At 41.2% G+C, this 22,466-nt stretch overlaps 1 protein-coding gene across 4 annotated transcripts in view; it reads right to left on the bottom strand.

Moving 5' to 3' along the window:
• Window positions 1-22,466, bottom strand: part of AGAP1 (ArfGAP with GTPase domain, ankyrin repeat and PH domain 1) — a 334,103-nt gene that overhangs the window by 201,466 nt on the left and 110,171 nt on the right. For all 4 annotated transcript variants that reach the window (XM_079976700.1, XM_079976701.1, XM_079976698.1 and 1 more), the window contains exons 8-9: window positions 19,564-19,719; window positions 14,297-14,389 (exon numbers count right to left, since the gene is read on the bottom strand). In XM_079976700.1, coding sequence (XP_079832826.1) covers window positions 14,297-14,389; window positions 19,564-19,719 — 249 coding nt within the window. The remainder of the gene's footprint in view (window positions 1-14,296; window positions 14,390-19,563; window positions 19,720-22,466) is intronic.

Here is a 22,466-nt window from a genome sequence, read left to right as displayed (position 1 = left end):
GCAATTAAATCTACTTCTATTTGAACTTTGGGGACAATTTTGCATTCATACACTGAACTGGATAGCACTGTGGGCAATGCTCCACATTGTTCAACATCGCTTGTACCTGACACAAAACCTGAACACTACTAATGATTAAATCAAGTTTCATCTCTATTGTTGGTTCCATAATTAACTGTTCTGAGTTGCAACTGTTTGTCTAAAATTTGTTATTTTGTCTTGGCCCATGAAACAGTATATTCACTATATTGTTGTTCACTGTGTTCATAACTGTTGCAATGCTACAATTATATGAAAAGCTATTTCAGCAGATTAGAACTTTCACTGATTTAGTAAAAATATAGATATAGAAAGGTAGCAAAAGTTAAAGGGAAAAATATTGGTATCATAGGACGTGACCAAACACGGAAGTATGCCACTACGCTTTCTTATTTTTAAACATCACAATTAACTTATACATGCACTAACTTATACTTATTATTATTAGAATTATTAGAATTTATATATCGCCCTATACTCAGAGGTCTCAGGGCAGTTCACATTATATTTCTACATAGATATTGGAAATCTTATTGAAAAATGGAGTCAGAACCTCATAGCTTATCCTGAGTAATACTATGAGATAATTCTATTCTTTCTCTCAGTATTTCGTACATTTTACATCACTTTACTATAACCAGTGGAACTATAACACCATATCCCCAGGCAGATGCATTCCCGTAACTGTCATTTCAGTGTCTCTCCCCCCCCCCAACTCTATCGTTCTTCCTTCCTTCCTTTTGTGATTACTGAATTGGATATGTTTAGCCTGGAAAAGGTGAGACTGAGAGGAGATGAACTAGCAATCTTCAAATATCTAAAGGGCTATCACATGGAAGATGGAGCAAGCTTGTTTCATCCTGCACCAGAGGCCAGGACCGAAACCAATGGATTCAAGTTACAAGAAAGGAGATTCCAATTAAACATCAGGAAGAACTTTCTGACAGTAAGAGCTGTTTGACAGTGGAACAGACTCCCTTGGGAGGTGGTGGATTCTCCTTCGTGGGGGGTTTTGAAGCAGAGGTTGGCCATCTGTGATGAATGCTTTAGCTGAGAATCCTGCATTACAGGGGGTTGGTCTAGATGACCGTGGGATCCCTTCCAACTCAACAATTCTATATGACTCTATGATTCTATATCCAGCCAAACACATATTCTCAGAACAGCTACTTGCTGTGGGGTGGGATATTTTGGTGAATTTTTCGGACACATTTGACATTATTTTAGTATACATGCATTGCATAACACCCATGCATTGCAAACCAAGAGTTTGCAGAATGTCTGTACAATATCCAAATTGTGTGAAGAACCTGTTCCCTGCTCCAGACATTTGAAAGCGCCCCTGGATATTTTTCCACACAAGCTAATGCACCTCTATATAATAAAAGAATAAAATATACGCTAAGCAACCCACATTTTCAGAATGCGGAACAGAATAGCCTAGTGGGAACCAAGAGTCAAGGTGGCAGGAAATACATCCAGACTTTGATGTCACAAATCCAAGTAAAGTCAATCTGCTTAAATTACTATCACAATATTCCAACATATTTGCAAGACCTGAGATGTCAAGTGTTTATCTAGGTATCACATGCTGTCAAGCTAAGAATAATAAGTAGAATGCAGTAGTGCATGAATGAGAGCATTTTAGCAGAAGGGTGGAGTGCTAATATTAATTTTTAAAATTATAAATGCAGGAATTAAACTGAAATGTGTAAAGCCAAGCATTCCAGTATCTATTTTAAGCAAGCACAGGAGTGAAATGTTATGGTGATATATAGTATCTTTTACTACTTTAAACCACTTCCATTTCTATTAAGTGACACTCCTGCATCCTCTGAAGCCACATCTACAAGGAGGTTGAGGTTTCCTCTGTCGAAATATTAAGTTAATCCATGAAACCTGCTGTAAAACATGTCTTATTCACAGTGATCACAGGTTTCAGGTCTGACACTTGCCTGAAGCACTGTGGGATTCTCCTCCATGTGAAGAGGACTAATGAAATCATCCTGACTGCCTGTAGGTAGATGTGGCTCTGCTTTCAAAACCGATTTCAAAGATATTTTGACTGAACCTTGTTGAAACATTTTAATAACAGTTGTCTAAAGCCAACAAAACATTTTATTCCAAATGTTAGCAACAATGATGCAATTTGCCTCAAAAAAATTGCAGAATGAACAAATGTTTATTTATCTATTTATTCCTTGCTCTTTGTAACTGCCTTACAGCTTCCATTTATGTGCTTTTTTAAGCTATTACTTTCGCAAAGTGGGTAACATCAACTTAAAACCAAAATTAAAAATAACAAATCGTAACAAAAATGTATGAAAAACATCATCAGGGGACAATATCAAACCTAGACTAAGGTGTATGATGAAATCCAAAGTTTTAACTTCTCTTCCAAAAGGCCAAGGAATTTAATGGATCTAATGAAGGGAAATCCACAAAACAGGAGCCACCTCTGAAGAGTCTTAATGGCAGCACTGGAGTTTAGGCCTCCTTGCCAGATCTCAATTACTGTTGGAAGGAAAGCAAACTAATATAACACTTGAATGAAAAGGAGACAGTAAAGGACCCCAATTCTGCCTACTCATAAGTTTACTGTTTCTTCCTAATATTAAAGGGGAAAACATGCAAAAATGCCTGTGCCACTTCTCATTCTGCTTCTTTCATTAGGTTGCAAGGACTTGATATAATCCATCTACTCTAACCTTGAGGGTATCAGGGTCCAGGAGCTGTCCAGAGGGCTGTCATTTGAGCCAAACCCTCCTCACCAGCAAGCCCCTAGTTGGAAGGCCTCCTACTGGACAACCAGAAAGGGTTTGATGGGCAGCAGCACAGTAAGTGTGTTCTTGAACAGCAAGAGGAGGCAAGCTCAGCTGTCCTGGGCAGGGGCTGCTTGTGCACCTGCCATCCTATCACCCAACATGTTATTTCAGGAGCAGGGAATCATTCACCATATGACACCAACTGGATCCTCCTCCAGCCCTGTCTCAAAGCAGCATGGCTTGAATTTGGAAACAAATTTAAACAGCACTGAATACAAGGTGCACTTGCAAAGGAATGACTGAGAGCCATTTAAATTTGGCACTGTTTAAAGTTTGCTATTAATGCAAGCCATGATCTTTTCGACACTCTCTGAATCCACTTGCAACCTCCTTTTATTTAATTCATATTAAACATCTGAAACAATAAAATATATGATTATTAAATCAAGAAAATATCGAGACATTTGTCACAATCCTATCTTAGCAAGAGATACAGTCCTTATACCCATAATTTAAGTTGACAAACTTGAGCTGAAATTGAGTCAGTCACTTGCTATTAGATTTTACTATTCTTGTATAAGCAACTCTTGCTCAGGCATTGCTGCTCTCTAGCCAGTTACCTTTGGGGAATGCTTGTTAGCTGACACATTTCTGATGGTTTTAGAGAGATTCACTTCTCATTCTGTTTTGCATTGGAGGTGAACGGCTGCTGCCCTCATTAGATTTGTTGTCTAACAACTGATTATTCAAAGTTTACTGAAAATCTAGAAGGTATTCTGTTGATTAAGCCATATATGTTTATTATTTAAATGGTGTATTTTTTCAGTAATATAGATACTGGAAACATAGAGCCAGAGCATTAAAGGCCAGTTCTTACTATTTATTTATGCCCCAATTTAGAAAGAAAAAAGGGAAATAGCACACAGCTGCCATCCCAAAAACAGACCTCCCATCTGCCACCCACGATTTGCATGTCACCTTCTCCAGGCTCATTTGTACTTCATTAACTGCCATTGACTTAACAAGATTTATGCAAATGACACCATAGGAGATTGCTAACTCCCACTGCAATCAAGCGATTATGTACGTACAATTCTCCACAGCAATGAAAAATTAATACACGACAAGCCCACTCACTGCTGAGCTGTGCCTCTTGCTTTTATGTTTCTTGTTGTGCACTTTTTGCTTTAATATGTCCTACTGACAGAGATTTGGCAGAAAATGGAAAGCAAGCTTACAAACATGATTCTTGGAAGCTGAAAACAGTTTATATAATCTAGTGCGGGTGGACTCATTTTCTATGAGATCCTACACAACAAAATCATAAACTGTATACAAACATAAAATATGGGACACAATACAGCAGCAGCATATTTAAATACTTTAAATATGTATTTAAAACAAGTTTCACATTTCAAATTAAATTTTTCCCAACAAGCATACATTCAAACAAATTTGCTATAACAATCAAAACATATCCAAAACTAAACAGACATTTTATATAATTTTGGGATACAATCCAATACTGTTGCTCATCCAGCTTTATGTGCACTGCTGAATTATATCTGCTTATAGTTAAGAAGGACTTGCTTGCATATCTGTACACATAAAGGTAAAGGGACCCCTGACCGTTAGGTCTAGTAGCGGATGACTCTGGGGCTGCAGCACTCATCTCGCTTTACTGGCCGAGGGAGCCGCCGTTTGTGCACAGACAGCTTCCGAGTCATGTGGCCAGCATGACTAAGCCACTTCTGGTGGAACGCTCTGCCACAAGAGACAAGGGCCCTGCAGGACTTGACATCTTTCCGCAGGGCCTGCAAGACAGAGCTGTTCCACCTGGCATTTGGTCAGGGCGCAGCCTGACCCCCTCCTCTGGCAATCTTTACAAAGCTTTAGTTTATGGTTGCCATCAATTTTGATTTTAATTCATTTTTATAATGTTTTATAATGTCACACTGTTTTAATGTTGTTAGCCGCCCTGAGCCCGGCTTCGGCTGGGGAGGGCGGGATATAAATAAAATTTATTATTATTATTATTATTATTATTATTATTATTATTATTATTATTATTATTCTGGTGAACCAGAGCAGCACATGGAAACGCCGTTTACCTGTACACACACAAGAATACTAAGCAAGATCCCTAACCCTGAAGGTAAAGGCTGCAATTTTATTATATTTGCAGGTAATTCCCAACAGACGAAGCGGGATTGAGGATCAGGTTATAAGTATCCAGAATTTTTCACAAGCAAGGGTTTGTATTTACTGGGAAAAACAATGTTTCTCCATGAGATGGGAAGTAAATTATGGTTACCAGATGTCCCCATTTCCCGGGGAGAGTCCCCGGATTTACAAATCTGTCCCCGGAATGTCCCCGGATTTCATTTAATGCCCCCGGATTTATATTTTAAGTGTTGCAGATTTATTTGTAGGGAATGAATGTTGTGTGATTGGTTCAACGGCACAAGACACATCATATGGGGACTTCCAGTGAGGCAAAAAGGCGGGCACCATGGCAGCAAGCAGCTCCTGAAGCCAGCCAGAGCCAACTGCACTACCAGGCTAGCTCCGAGCTGCTGAGACTGCTGCTGCCACCGCCACTGCCGAGGGGGAACTAGGGACGCCCAGCGCATCAACTGGGGGAACTGCTGACCCCCCCCGGTGACCCGGAACAAGAGTGCCTGGCCATCCAGCTGACTGCCCAGCGGCGCTCCTGGGCCAGGAAAACCCAGGAGCCAAAGCAGGGAGAAGAAGGAGAGGAGAAAGAGAAGGAAGAGAGAGAAAGAGGAAGGAGAAAAAAGAGGGGAGCCCTGACCTTGCCGCACCACTGCCGCCACCACTGAGGAGAGAAAGGCGAGCACCAGGAGGGCAAGCTCATGTGGCAGAGCCCAGGCCCGACCTGAGCCTACTCAACGGCAGCTAGCACTCGCAAGATAGCAGGCTGGGGCCCAGAGGAAGGCTGAGCAACAGAGGAGACCACAGAAGAGAAGATATTACTTCTTAATTATTATTATTTTAAATAACTTTTTAAAAATAACTTCTTTTCTCTTTTCAAAAAAAAAAGTATCCCCAGATTCTTTGAAAAAAATCTGGTAACCTTAAAATAAATGGCACAGCTGTAAATATTCATACCTTGAGAAACTGTACTGCATAGTTCAGGTAGTTGGAGGGCGTAAAAATAGAAGTATAAGATTATCCATATGGGTTCTGTGTTTGATCTTGACAGACACTTTTCAAATCTCATTCTGACTTGGCCTTTACATGACAACAAGATTCTCCCCCACTTCCCAAAAGTGAATAAGAATTATGAATAAGAAAAAACGTGTTTTAAGTTTGGACTATAAGAGTATTACCTCCTCCATCAAGCTAAAGCCAACCTGAAGCAGAATTCACCCCTAGAGGGCAAGCATGGGGAGCCTCTGGCCTTTGAGACAAATTAAGCCCTCTAGGAGTCCTCATTTGGCCCATGAAGCCATTTTCCCCAGCCATACAAACCTGTAATTCATCTGATGTGATATGACATCAGATGCATGTCAAGTAAAGCGGCAGCTGCAGAGTAACAATTGTGAGCCCAATTGCGTGCCTTAGAGCGAGCACCTGATTGTTCCTTTGCAAATTGTGGTTTATATTTGGTGCCATTTACAATTGGCACCAAATGCAAGCTGTGCTGCCAGGGTCAGATTCAGCTGGGAGCTCCCAAATGAAGCAGCAGCACAACCTGCTTTTGTTGCCAAATTTAAATGACAATGAAGGTTAGCCACACTTATGAAGGAAAAATTAGGAGCACTGCTTCAAGTGTGGGCTGGATAAACTTGACATCAAATGATCCCACCCACCTTTGAAATGTGGCCTGTGTGGAGATTGGCCACAAGTAGATCTGACCCACCAGCTGAAAAGGGTTCTTCAACCCTGCCCTAGGATAGACTTGGTCCCTGCAATGCACACAGCAATACACTGGAGGTAGAGGGGACCCTCTACAACAGTGCCTCCCAGGCACTAACAATGCCTACTAAGGCACCATGTGGAAATTAAAATTAGATTTCAGAAAGTTAAACTTAATTAAAAAATAAAGTAGGTATCAAAACATACCTGCAGGAAGGGAATTATTTTAGTGATAGTTACCTGTTTTTACATTTATATCCCACCTTTCCTCCGAGGACACGCTTTGCCCCACCCCCATTATATCCTTACAACAACCCTGTGAGGTTAGGTTCAGACACTGTGGCTGGCCCAACATCACCCAGTGAACTTAATGGCTAAGTGGGAATTTGAACCTGGTCTCTCAGGACCTAGTCCAATACTGTAACCATCACACTTTGACAAGATGAATAAGCAATCAAGTTTCAACCCCAATCTTTCACTAGTTTTCCAGATACAGATCAGCTAATCTCTAGTCAAAGAGGGCCCATGGTAGAAAGTGTGGTCTCGAATCAACATTGCCAGAACATCATACCTGAAATTTGTGAATGCTTCTCTAATTCTGTCAAACAAGCTCTAATGAACTGCCCCAGAGATAGCATCAAACAAGGTGGAACCATATCGAAGAGGCAATCTACAACAGAGCTATGTCCTCCTTTGGCAAAAGAGAGCAACAGATCCCTGACTGGTTTGAGGCCTGCATAAAGGGCATGAAGCCTGTTATCGCTGCAAAGGGTAAGACTCTTGTGAGTTACATGTGTGCCCTGCATATACCGTACTTGCTGAGAAAGGCAAGCAGTGATGCCCAAAGGATTGGGCAGTTTTGAGAACAAGGATTCGTGCCACAACTCTAGCATTGTGACCCTACAAAAGCAAAGGTGACCACATGACTGTAAAAACTACCGTGAGATATCCCTGCTGAGTACTGTGGGGAAAGCCTTCACCTGTGTAGTTCTCAACATATACCAGTCACCTGCTGACAGGGTCTATCCCAGGTCACAGTGCAACTTTAGAGCTCAGAGGCCAACATGGTTTTCTCACCTGACCAGGAGAAATTTCAGGAGAAACAGAGAGAGCAGAGATCCCCCCCTTGTACATCACCTTTGTAGACCTGACAAAGGCCTTTGACCTCATCAGCCAAAATGGACTTTTCACACAGCTCAACAAGATAGGATGCCAACCTAAGCTTCACAAGATAATTGTGTCCTTCAACAAGAACATATGCGGGCACAGTTGAGTATGACAGTTCATCCTTGGGACATCTTCCCTATAAAGAGCAGTGCGAAACAGGGCTGTGTTCACATCCAAACTTTCTTTGGCATATTCTTCTCCCTGTTGCTTTCACATGTCTTCAGCTCGACCGAAGGCGATGTGTACTATCATTTGAGGAGCAACGGGGTCTGTTCAACCTGGCATGTCACTGGGCCAAGACAAGCATGGCGGGTCCTTATCCAAGAGGTAGTGTTTGCAGATGACACAGCCTTGACAACACACTCCTGAGGAAGCTCTACAGGCAAGACAGCTACAGCAATGGCTGGGCTCTTGAAAAGGGCATGTGAGAATGTGATGATAACATCCAATACCAATATGAAGGTCTACCAGGCTTGCATATTCAGCGTGCTGCTTTATGGAAGTGAGCTGTGGGCAACTTACAACTGCCAGGAACAATGCCTCAAGGCCTTCCACATGCACTGGAAGATTTTGAGTATCACATTTCAAAATAAGAATTTCAAACAAAGATGTACTCTCTCAAGCCCACATTTCTAGCATGTTCACACTCCCATCTCAGTGACATCTATGCTGGCGTGGTCATGTCCAAAGAATGGAGGATGGCAGGATCTCCAAGGACATGCTCTGCCTGTTGGCAGACCAACTCTGTGTTACAAAGATATCTACAAATGTAACATGAAGGCTGGCAACATCCTGCCATGTGGGAATCCCTGGCAGACGACCCCAGTGCCTGGAGACAGACAGACAGGTTATGCATCTGTAAAGACCAGAGGAGGAATGACTGTTGGGAGGAGCGCAGAGAGAAGGAACATCATGGCGCAGCTGCAGCAGCACAACCAGTTGCTTTCATCTGCCCCAGCTGCAACAAAACATGTCTCTTCTGCATAGGTCTCTTAAAATCACAGCAGATGCTGAAACCTTCCAAAAGTTTGACTTCACTCCCATTGTCTCCCATGACAAGACAGAGGGCAACAACCAAATTTCGGGAGCTTTTATGGAACACTCAATTCTGCCTTGAATATATACCCCAGGCAACTTTCAAACTGCGTCCAGCCATTGGCTCAAATCAGACAATGTCTCAGATTAGAAAATTACACAAACTGTGACGAGCGCTATTTTGTTTTCAAACCATCAATTGAAATTAAGATTTACAACACTTGCCTGGATAAAAAGATGGTCACAGCCCTATCACAGTAGACTTCACTGCAACATCCACCTCTTCTGATACTTTTTTAAAAGAGAAAATGCTATGGCTTTAGACAGGTAACCAGATTGGTTAGTAGCATAGAGTCTTGTCTACTGCCCACTTACACTAAATCTATCTCACTGACATATATGACTATTCTCTGCAGTGTGTGGGTAGACTCCTAGAACCCTGACCCACAAATACTTGTGTGTCTGGAATTTTGAAAAATATGTTTCCAGCCCTGGCTATACAGAACTGTTAACATTCTGGTACTGGGAAGAAGCTACCGTTTATTTAGTCAAGGTTATGCTATATAACATTACAGTAAGAGTAATTTTGTTCATGAAATTTCATGTACTAGTTGTAACTTACTGAAAAGCATCGGAGCAGTTTTATAGCTGACTTGATGTTAAATTATTTTTTGTGCATCTGCAGCTAGACAGAGGGGTGGAAACAGGGAACGCAAAGATTCACAACAATTTCAAATATAGCCCTCTTATTTGGCAGCACTGCTGCAGGAAAGCATATTTTAATGATTGTATTTTGTGAGGAATATGTTTATACGAACACTCCTATATGTACTAGTAATTATATATGCCCTCACAAACATGAATCACATTTCTTTTCAATTTACATAGTCACATGTAATCATTCTATTCACAGCCCTAGATAAATTAAAACTACATACTTTTTTCTTGGTCAAGTAATTAAAAATGTTGAGATCTGCATATATAACCATGAAGGCAGCAAACTTTAAAATATTTGAAATATATCAACTAACAAAACCCACACATTGTAGAAGATTTAATAGGGACAGGTAGCAGGTAGAAGACTGTGCAGGATTTGGTGGTGGCTTAGTAGGAACAATATCTTGGTCTCACGGCAAACAGCTCAATGGCAACTCAGTTCAGCAGCACATCTTTTTCTTTTCAGCATCAGCATATATGATGAACATGCTTTGTGGGAGTCAAAATAATAATGGGGCAGGTTATTAAATGTCCAGAGTGGGCACTACCCAACCTTTATTTGAGAGATATTATGGACCTGCATTATAAACACCTTATTGGGCAATTATTGGTAGCAGCAAGACTAATGATAGCTAGATATTGGAAACTGCTGAAGGATGCCATGCTGTCTTCATTGTACAATAAAATCTGGCAACTATCATCAGCAAAGAAGCTAGTTAATAGAACAGAACAGAATAGTACCAATAAAAAATAAAATAAAATAAAATAGTAAAGGGAATGAAAACACAAAACATCTCTTCAATAACTAGTACCCCTTTATTATGTACACAGCAGCAGGGGGATGACGGGACCCCCGTCACATTATACAGTGTGTGTTTGTGTGTGTGTGTTTATGTATCTCCACTGTTATTAGATGTTATGAAGACCAAGTATGAGTAAATGCCCAAGGAAAGAAAAGTGTTTCACAACATGAAATTTCTGCAATTTTACTTTGATTTTGTTGAAATATAGTGCTTGCTATGAAAAAAAAATACTCCAACAAAATAAAACAGCAACAGAGGATAAATAAGATTTTAATAAATAATACAGTTTGGATTGGCAACAAAATGCTGCCCTTGGGAGAGCAAGCTCTCTACTCAGAATCTGAACAACTCCATTCCATTCTCCTCCCAGCAGGTTTCCCTTCCATCTCTAGCACTAAACAGTGACAGTCTTCACTGGGCTGTCTTAGAATTTCTGCCTAAGGAATGTTTGGACTTCTGCAAGCCTTAGTGGAAGGGTGTCCCAAGCACCCTCAGAGCTCACTCTTGGGCAATGGTGATACAGTTTTGATTATGTGAGCAACAGCACTCATGGACTGAACATCAGGAATAGAATGGAAATGATAGCAAAAAAAGATGACAAGGCCAACAGTACCAAAAAGCACAATTTAGAAAACACATAGCAGATGTCCTCAAGTTAAGCAGAAGAGGCTCTGCTTTGTCCCAGCCCAGCCATGTGAGATTCAATAAGCAGTTACTAGGAACTGCTCTCTCCTTTCCTTCAGTTAAAACCACTGAAACTTTCCTACTTTGGAAAGCATTCCTTTTTTCTGAGAAACAATTGAGCACGAGCTAGTGGTGGGCTAGTCTTACTGTGTCTAGATGTAGCCTGTAGTTCCCTGCTGCTGTTTTACAACTGATAAGTTTATTATTTGGTTTTCATACTAATTGTTTTGCTACATGAAATGTATTTTAAAATGTGTGAGCTATGAGAGATTACTGGGCCAGAAGCAGAAGTTTTAGAAATAAAAACAAGTTCTCACTCCAAACCTTCTTTTTAGAGCAGGGGTCCTCAAGCTCTTTAAACAGGGGACCAGTTCACTGTCCCTCAGACACTGTTGGGGGCCAGACTGGGAACAGAAGGGAGGTGGGTGGCAGCGAGAGGACGGCGGCACGGGAAGGAAGGGCTCTCACCTTCGGCTGTCACGCACCCACCCGGGCCCCAGCCGTGCGCCCAGCAGCGCGGGAAGAGAACCCGAACATGCCATTCCCCGTCTGTATCTACTGCTGCTGCTGCGCCGCCGCCGCCGCCACAGCATCCCTCGCTTGCAGCCACGCTGCTTCCTTCGCCTCAACCCCAGCCAGCCCGAGCCCAACACAGGCTGGTGTCCTTCCCAGCTCGCCTCTCGCCCCGCCTCCACTCCCTCACCCCTGCCAACCCATGCTGGGCCTGGGGGGCCCAAGCGCTGCCTACCCACCCAGGGAGGTTGTTTCTCAATCTTGCTCTCACTGGAGCTGCTGCCGCAGTGGCTGTTGGCTTCCCCTTGTGCTGCTTGGTGGGCCGAAAAGGTTCCTCTTGTTGCAGCTGCAGCAATTGCCAGGTGGGGCAGGTTCAGGACCCTGGCGGGCCGGATCTGGCCTGCGAGCCGTAGTTTGAGGACCCCTGTTTTAGAGGATGATAGCCATGCTGAAGGATTTTGGGGCCAATCTGAGCACAAATCTCTTGCCAGGGATGAAAAGAACAGTGCTTGACTCCCTAATTTGGGGTTTCCCAATATACTGGGAAAGGGCAATATTCACAACAAAGGCAATCTTGACATCGAAATGTGGCATTTCAGTCACTCTTTATAGGAGACACTGCTGCTGATTTTGGCAACAGTTTCATACAGCTGATAATAAAACTATTGTTCCGGCATTTGGGCTATTAGTTGTTCTCTAGTTGGACTTGAAAAATCCTGCAATCTCCAAGCCATACTCAGAATTTAAATCACTACTACGTATATTGCGGAGACACGGGTGGCGCTGTGGGTAAAACCTCAGTGCCTAGGACTTGTCGATCGTATGGTCGGCGGTTCGAATCCCCGCGGCAGGGTGAGCTCCCGTCTTTCGGTCCCAGCTCCTGCCCACCTAGCAGTTCGAAAGCACCCCTAAGTGCAAGTAGATAAATAGGTACCGCTTTCTAGCGGGAAGGTAAACGGCATTTCCGTGTGCTGCGCTAGTGCTGGCTCGCCAGAGCAGCTTTGTCACGCTGGCCACGTGACCCGGAAGTGTCTCCAGTCAGCGCCGGCCCCCGGCCTCTTAAGTGAGATGGGTGCACAACCCTAGAGTCGGACATGACTGGCCCGTACGGGCAGAGGTACCTTTACCTTTTACCTTTACGTATATTGCAAGCCTGCTATTCAATAAACCACATTTTTGCGCCCCAAGGGAAAAATAGAAATATGGGGATTACTAAGCACTTTCTGGCCTTAGTGTGAACACAAGTAACATAGCAACTTTTATCCAGGTGCAACTTCACAGACCCCAGTGAAACTTTAAAATTACCCTCCAACACATGAGTTTAGGGGGAGATGATGGGGGTGTGTGTTTAGCCTTTGATAAATCTTCAACCATTTTCAATATTTTAATTTCTAGCCTTTCCCACGTGTCCTGAGAAAAATTGAGTCTAAGAAGGCTAATTTGTAAAAATCCCTATACAAAGTATATTCTGAAATATTTTGCTATCACATTATTATTATTAAAAATAGTTTTTAGTAACAACATTAGTGGCACACCGAAGATTTGCATTTTTCTACTATCAAGATGCAAAGCCAAAGTAGGGAGCCTGCGACCCTCCAGATTTTGCTGGGCTACAACTACCATCATTCTCGACCACTGACCTCACTGGCTGGGCTGATGGAGCTGTAGTCCAACAACATGTGGAGGGCCACAAGTTATTACAAATTAAATCACCTAAATTATCAAGGAAACATGGCAAATGTTTATGAGAAGGCACACCACCTAACCTCTTTGCCACGGGAAACTTTCCAAGCAAGTTAATGGGGAACAAGGACACTGACTTCAACGGTCAAGTTATCAAAGCCAAAAAAAACCTCAGAATACCCAAGTATCATAAATATGTTGAACTGATGTGCGGGCCAAAAATTATGAGTCCTAAGTTTTGTAACAGATATGCACTCTCTCTCGCGCGCTCGCTCTCTCTCTACACACACACACACACACACACACACACATTACTCAAGTGAACCTGCACTAGTCAAACAAACCAAAACAAATCCTCAATTTCAAATCCTGTAGTGTAACGAGGAAGTTTAATTAAGGCCACATACTATGACTGTAAATGTTCTCCTATATAACAAGGTCTAAATGAAGTTACAATTCCTTCATTAGCAAATTACAAACAAGAGTGCACAGCTGACACACCAGCTATGATTATCGCAACTAATTGCCTAGTTGTCGCAAACCAGCCTGGAACAGTGTTCAGATGTCCTTCTGCAATAGCAAATGAGGGCCACATCAGGCTATTTCTGTGATCACAAGGGGCTCTTGTACAGCGATCTGATTTACCCTTGTCGACTGGCAGCAAACGGCCCAATCAAAGCCCTCTCTACAAAGGCAGGCTTTGAAGCCAGCTCAGCCTAGAAGCACGCTCCATATGCAGGCCAGCAGACTGCACTTCATTAGGCCTGTTGTCACATTTCCCCTCTTCTTATTCTAATGATCCTATTTTAATACACATAGGAACCTCTCCTAATTGATGTCAAGTGAGTGACTTCAACATTCATCACCACAGCACATCAAACAAATCTTGGCACACAGGCCCAGCATCATGGTGTTTAAGACCTGAGGTGTGTCTCCAACTACAGGAAAACGTGTGTGTGCGTAGGCCTGTGTGCATACACACACACGCACACACACAAAAGAATATACCTGTTTAATTGGGATTGCACGACCGCTTCCAATACTATCTGCTCTGCTCTCCAATCCTTTCTTTTCTTTGTCTGGGTCGCTCCCTTTCCGAGACTGCAAGGTAAAAGCAAAGTTAACACTGTTATTAATAACACCAATTCACATATTTTCCCATATTCACATTTGAAATTTAAAAAGTTGTTTTAACACACCAGAAGATAGATCAAAAGACATAATTAAAATATTACCTACATATTAATATTTAAGCTTTTAAATGGCTCAGCAGCAACTCCTGTGAATTCAATACAGACACAAGAAAAGCTAACAGGAAATTGTGTGCCTTTCTACATAGGCAACTCCTTATACAAGTGTATATACTTAATTATCATCTGATGGGATTTTAAAAGGCTATTAACTACTCAGCAGTGTAATTTTATGGATTACCTTGATTGGAATTAAATTTCATTAAATTTCCTCTTTTACTACTTTCGAATGATAGCATCAAAGTCAAACCAACAATGCTTGGAAAACCAAGCTGCTTTGACAAGCATAAAAGTGGCAAATGCTAATCATTCTTATCTGCATACCTCTCTCACTATAAAGATCAATGGATAAGATACAATAAAAGCTTTCCTTTAAAACAAACGGCTACTTTATCTTGGTTAATTTAAAAACAGAACAAAAACAAAACGTAAGTACTGTCTATTTTAAAGCATTTCATCTTGCTTGCTTTTACACAGCTGTGGGACAAATACACACAATCTTATTTAAATAGAACTTCCTACCCTCCTCCTTTATTGTGAGATAAGTAAATCTACATGTGACAGATTTATTTTATTATGAGCAAGACCTAAAAGTCATCCCCCTTAATAACTATGCTGACAAGTGACAACTTCACTCCATTACTTTTCAGTGGGAACATTACTCACGCAATATTGAAAATGGGGAAACATTTTCATGCGCTTTTCAAATCATAGATGATATATGAAGTGAACATACTGGTGATGTCCAGTGCCACAACTGAATGCTAATAAAAACCAAGTGATGTGAAATCATGCTGCTTATCTACAATGCATTACTGAGTTGTCTCAAACGTTTAAATTTGGAATGCAAATTGAAATAAGGATATCAGTCACAACTACTTTTTGTATTTTAAGGAATGGATGAAGAAAACTAAAATTTCAGACCACAGAATTTCAAAGAATAACCATCATGGAATTAAGTGCATGTGAAAAACAAAATATGTATAGTTCAGGGAACAGGAGAAGTATACAGTGTTTTGATATAAGTTCATACTATTTGGATGGCCTACCCCCTAAAAGGGGGTCGCTTGCATTCTCCCAACCTGGCTCACTTGTACGGCTAGCCAGGTAGAGAAGGTACAGGGAACATGTGGTCCTTCAGGATTGCTGGATTGCAACTTCCCACATCCCTTACTGTGTTGACCATTCTGTTTGTGGCAGATCAGAGTTGGAGTCCAGAACCATGTGGTGAACCTCATACTCCCTGTTGCTGAGTTACGGCCTCAGTAAAAGACACTGAGTTTACCACACCCTCAACTACATGCCAAAGTTCCCGCTTCTCTCAAGTTCGAGAGCAGCCTAATTTTTTCTTCCATATTTGCAAGCTTCTCACAGCTTTTCCTCAGTCCTTCTGGATATCCTTCCCTAAATCCATAATAGTTGGCTAGAAACAGCTCCTGTTTGTACATTTTTGGCTGAGGAATTTTGCTTGTGAACCACTTTAAATATTTTAACAGAAATATGTTTTATTATTTAAAAAATAAAATTAGTCCTATCAGGCCCCAAAAACCTGCCTTAGCCTGCTCCAAAACCATATATCTTATTTAGCCCACATTCAAGATCTTTTAGTACTTTTAGAATATCTATGCTACTAATAGATCCTGTAATTTCACATATTTGAGGGCAAGTAGATTCCCCTACACCTGTTTTCAACTACATATGGCTCACATTCAAAACCAGGAAATAGGTATGAACACATTCTTAATGGACTACTGCTACTTTTTATTTTTTTAAAAAAACTGGGAAAGAACAATTTGTTTATAATAGTTTTATCTAAAGACAGAACCATACCATATATAATATTCTGCATATAATGAGATGCAGAAATCCATTGCTCAGTGAAGCGAAATTTTCATTAAAATGACCTGCGCTTTTGTTTACTAAACAAATAAGCCTTACTTTGAGATGGGTATACTCATTTGGCTTACAGTAAATATTATTTATCTTCCAAGGGTAATTAAGATTAGGTGGCTTGGTCAACAATGACCTATATCTGCATACTTTGAACAATAGACCTAAAAAAAATACCTTATATCATAAAAAGCTGCGCACCAATTAAATTTCTTCAGAGAAATCACACTACTGATTATATAGCCACAATAATATGTGGGATTTCTTATGTATTATAAAACTAATTTCACAAAATATGATAAACCTTGCAGCTGCTCAGACTGAGTTGCTCCTTCGGTCCACAAAAGTGTGTCATGAAACAATCTGAGCATCTGGAAAGGAGGTTTTTATTCATTACAGAAATGGCCACTGCTACCATCCTTTAATTCAAGTGAAAGAGTATGAAATACAGCATCATTTCTGATGAACACTAATGTATCAGCATCCTTGTAGAAACAATATTTTTAAAGATCAATTTGTTGTAAGTTTCTATCTAATTTCTAGCATATTTGTTGTTTTGTTATGGGGCAGTTGCAACACAGCATAATCTATCATGGATTTTCTACGTGGAGAATGCCCTCTGTAAATGAAACTACCAACTAGTTAGTTAGTATTATCAGTTTTTACATTATCTGATCAATCACGATGTGTTTCTCTCCTTGGAACTACAAAAAATCCCATTTTGTAGTTGTATGTAAAAATATTAGAGCATCCAATTATTTCTGCAGTACTGTATTTAAAACAAGTAAATGAATCTACCTCTGCCAGCCAGTTTTACTTCCAATGGATAGAGGTTTATTAGTAGTGGCTTTATGAATTAAATTTAGAATCACTGAAGTAAGTTTTTGTTCTTCGTACTGTATATTCCTTGTGAAAAACCGTATGAATGGGCTGGATCTAGAAATGTCCCTGCATGAAAAGAGGCTCCCACTAGCAGAAGGACTGGCAAAGCAGAGGCGATAGTCACCGGTCTGCCCTTCCCCTGGCAACATCGCCCAGCCCTCCTGGGGGCTCTGGTGACAGTGGGGAAATGGGAGACAATGGCCATCCCAGCTTCTTCCAGCAGAGCTTCCCCTGTCTGGAACAGTGCTCCTGGGAAGACTAGATACAACTCTGTGTGCTTAACCCTTCCATTTTAATCCATTGCCTTCAATATTAAAATATGCACATCCTCACATCAGGATTCTAAACAAAATATGAGCAGAAGAAGAAGCTGTAATTTCTGCGTACAAATCCAAATGGTCTTTCTAGAGACCATTTCAAGTTCTCCTGTTCTACATTCTGTTCCTTGACTGACACTGACATCTAGTGGAGGAAGACATTATCTAACAATCTCACAACACAGCAGAGTCACATCACCATTAAGCTAATGTGTGCACATTCCAGTACATTCCACTTTTCCTAGAAAGCCTAACATTGTGGTATTTATTAATTCATCAAAAATATTCATCTCCCACCCTATATCCATTGATCTTAGGTCAGGGCACATATTCTGTAAAACAGCAGTGAATATAACAACATAAAATCACAATCAACATTAAAACAAACTGTTTATTTGTTAGCTTTATTTCTAACCCACCTTTTGTCCAGACTGACCACAGGACAGTTTACAGTACCAATCCATGATATACAACAACTCAGAAAATTAAACAAAATCTACAACAAGAAATTCTAAAATTAGAATTAAACTAAAATATACAGCGGACTATTAGGCAGATCCCATTCCAAGCTATAATCAGCACAACTCAAACACCAGCAAATACAATTTGTCACCAAAAATAATACCACCTTGGTGCCTGTCAAGATGATGAGGGGAGGGTGCTATAGCAGAAAAGGCCGCCTGCTGCTGCATCCTCACACAATGTATAGTTCCCAAAGGGTAAATGCAGAGAGGGCCCCCCCACCCATAACACCTGCCACTGGGTCAGTCCTGACCATAAGGAGCAAACAAAATAAGTTCATTGCTGGTGTTTAAGATTCTTCTGTCTTTATTACTATACAGTGGTGTCCCGCAAGACGAATGCCTCGCAAGACGAAAAACTCGCTAGGCGAAAGAGTTTTCCGTTTTCGAGGTGCTTCGCAAGACGAATTTCCCTATGGGCTTGCTTCGCAAGACGAAAACGTCTTGCGAGTTCTTGCGAGTTTTTTCCCTTTCCCCCCCTTTTCTAAGCTGCTAAGCCACTAATAGCGCTAAGCCGCTAATGGCCGTGCTTCGCAAGACGAAAAAACCGCAAGACGAAGAGACTTGCGGAACGAATTAATTTCATCTTGCGAGGCGCCACTGTATTGCTTAAAGGAATAGACACAGCATGAAAAAGGAATTAAAGATAAGCTCAAAACTTATTTTCTTTATTCAAAACTGCATACCAATTTTCAAAGGAAGCGCTCAAGGCGTCTTCCAAGCTAAAAAATCCATTAAACCATAATCAACCAACAACAACCAACCTACAAAAAGCAGCAGACAGTTAACCACAAAGGAGTCAACAAGCAAATCACAAACAGCAGCGTAGCAAGTAAATCAAAAGCTTATCAAAAAATGTTTCTGGCAAAGAGAGAAATACTGGCAAACCAGCCAAGCAAACCAACTAGGACAGAGTTCCACATTCTGGGCACCACAGCAGAAAAGACTCTCTAACATAATCTTGCCCACTGTACCTGAAACGTCCATGGAGCACAAGGAGAGCAAGTGCAACTGTGCCTGCATGAACAGTCCTCAGGCGGCAAGCCATGGGTGGGTGCCATGGTGTGGAAAAGATTACTGGACGTGCAGCAGAGGGCCTGTCGGCTCCTGCCTGGGAAAGCAGACGAGTGGAATCAGGAGCAGGACAGAGGTATTGACGCCTTACTTTTGTCATAGCTTGTACTACAGAAGAAAGAGCATTTTGAGAAACCCTTCACTATTCCAGGGAAGCCTAATGCCCCTGAACCCTATCCATAGCTTACCCATGTCCCTACTTCAAGAGCTAGGTTCTCTATTGTTCTGCTAAAGAATCAAAACAAATGCCTAGTTGGTCAGCAAAGATAACACTAGAGAAGTAAATCAAGGAGCAATGATGAATTAACAGAGACAAGCATTCTGTCTCCTGGTTCACTAACCGTAAAAAGATTGGACCGGCGCTTGGACTGTTTACGAACAGGAGTTGGAGTATTTGTGGTAGGTGGAACATCAATCCGTAGCTCCTTCTGGCTGGTGCTTGGAGTAGATGGGACAGAGGAAGAATAATCACTTAAACTCCCTCCTCCGTTGCTGGTCTGCAATGATTAAAATCCATTTTACAGGAAGAAAGCCAATTGCTACTTCACAAGTTTAATTTCATCTTTAGCAGGCAGAGTAGGTTTAAAAAAATAAAAATAAAAAATTATCACAATCTCTCTTACTCTTGGAACTTAACTGGAAGAGACAATTGGAATACAGTGGTACCTCGGGTTACAGATGCTTCAGGTTACAAATTCTTCAGGTTACAGACGCTTCAAGTTACAGACTCTGCTAACCCAGAAATAGTACCTTGGGTTAAAGCTAACCTCTCTTTCCTATTAGCTGAATATTGTTCCTGATGCATAGCACTATACACCATTTACAAATCAGTCATATTGTCCAAAATTTGTGGTGCTTTGTCTATAGTGGACTGGAGCTGAGGTCACAGAATCCTAGAACCACTAGCCAGTTTGCGCTGGAAATGGAGTGGGGTGGGGATAGAGGATTTCAAGCCAAACTGAACAATCTCAAGTAAAAAAAAAACAACCCAATAAAATGTAGCATTTCCAAAGTACATTTTTCTTGATCAATTCAGCATATCACCCATATCTGATTCTTTAGATGAAGGAAAAACAACATTCTAGGTGGCTTCAACTAAGGGCCCAATCCAAAGATGACCAAAGCTGTTACAAAATTTGTTCTGCTGTCAAGCTGATCTTAATTCATAGGATTGTTCAACAGAATCTATTTCAGAGTTCCATTCATCTAGCAGCAACTATATCCCCAAACTAAATTCAATAACTAGAGTATAGCCTTTTGCTCTTGTCCTCCTTTTATAAAAGGACATCCACAAATACTACAGTAACAGCTTTGATATTAAAAAGCCCCCACAGCCACCTTGTTTGCAAGGCTGAAAAGGCACACAGTCCTTCCAAAGCACTTCTCTTAAGCTGATCAATCTGAATGCACTAAGAACATAAGAAGATGAAGAGCCTGCTGGACAGGGCCAATAGCCCATCTAGTCCAGCACCCCCTGTTCTCACAGTGGCTAACCAAAACCAAGCAGGATAGAAGCACATGAGCCTCTTCCCTCCTGTGGCTTCTAGCAACTGGTACTCAGAAGCATTGCTGCCTCCAACTGCAGAGGCAAAGTCATCCAGGCTAGTAGCTTTCAATAGCCCTCTCCTCCATGAATTTGTTTAATCTTCTTTGAAGCCATCCAAGCTGGTCTCATCTCTGCCTCCCGTGGGAATGAGCTACCATCACATGCACTTGTACATGGAGAAAGGCAACTGTGAAATAAACTTCAGTGCCATATGGATTAATAGTGGATGAACAAGAACGAAGGAAAAGGAGCAGCTGAGTAACTGTCTACCATTCCTGAAGGTTGCATTACAGTGTATCACCACCCCACCCTGGTATGAACTTCCCCACCCCTGGAGAGAATACAGCCCTTTATTTCAGTAAATTTGCCCATCCCTGCCTTAACTAAACAGGTAGAACTGCTGAAGTTAAGATGAAATTATTAGTATAAGGGGGGAAATGGAGTATAGCTAGACCTGCGAGCAGAAGACCAAGAAAGCACCTACTTTGATTTGATGAAAACCATTTTGAAATGAGAAGATAGATTATAAAAACATATTCAGTGTCAACAGAGAGGGAAAGTAGAAAATTTAGCCTTACAGCAAATTCCCATTCTGAGGTTCTGGGATCGGAAGTCTAGTTCAGGGATGGCACTTCCTTGTACGTTATCAGGAAGAATCCTTTTGCCAATGACACCCTGGGAAAGGGATTTCCCGCAGCTCTCAATCTGGGAACACCCTTAAACTCAAGCAGAATAGATATAAGACTAAGAAAATATCAGGGGGCTAGGACAGGGGGATGAGAAAGTAACTCATACAACTATTAGCATTAAAAAGGTAAAAGCAATATGGAAAGGAAAGAGGGAAGATAATCCCAGAGGATTCAAATATTTAAGTTTGATATAAAAGAGATGATAGCAAAAATGGACAAGAACTTAAACGACAAACGACGCAATGGATAGCAAAAATGAGCAGAATGCTAAATTAATAAAAGAACTTTCTGAACAAATAAAAAATCAAACAATCAAACAATCAAACATAAACACACATATAAATCAGTCCAGGACCTCAAGAACAGAATCAACAAGCAGGAAGACACTTCTAAGAAATTAGTGAATGAAAATAAAGAGCCGAGGAAAAATCAAGAAACAACGAATGAAGAAATAAAGGATCTAGTGACATTACATGAAACTACTTTGGACCAGATAGCTCTTCTGGAGATGCACCAGAGAGAGATGGCTTTACACTTCAAAGGTCTCCCAGAGGCACAAGAAGAAAGGATTGACCAAAAGACAAGAATTAGCAATCTCGCTGGGCGTACAACAAAATGAGTTGTGGATGGATATAGACAAAGAATTCCAAATAAGATCTGAGAGTACAAAACCATTTAAAGGTCCAGGAGACTGCTTGGTGTTTTTCAATTCAAGACTTTTAAAAGATAAGGTATTATTAAAGAGAAGACAAGCAAAGTTGTTGCTGTTCAGATACAGTAGCCCCAGCTGAGGTCTTGGTCTTGGGAGGGCATATCATAGTAATCAAGGGACATAATGGTTACTGAGTTGACAACCTTAAAAAGTTGTGGGACAGAATGCAGCCTGAGTTGTGAGAAAATGACGTTGTTTAGAAGTGTTGTTGTTATTGCTCCTGCCTCTGAGGCATCTTGTCCATTATCTTATCCTCATCCAAGTACAAGATCATCAAACTGTACGGTCTCATCTCCT

Source organism: Podarcis cretensis, assembly GCF_951804945.1.
Source record: "Podarcis cretensis genome assembly, chromosome: 1".
NCBI lineage: Eukaryota > Metazoa > Chordata > Lepidosauria > Squamata > Lacertidae > Podarcis > Podarcis cretensis.
The sequence above is the reverse complement of the archived record's forward strand: the minus strand, read 5'-3'. Positions and strand labels throughout refer to the sequence as shown.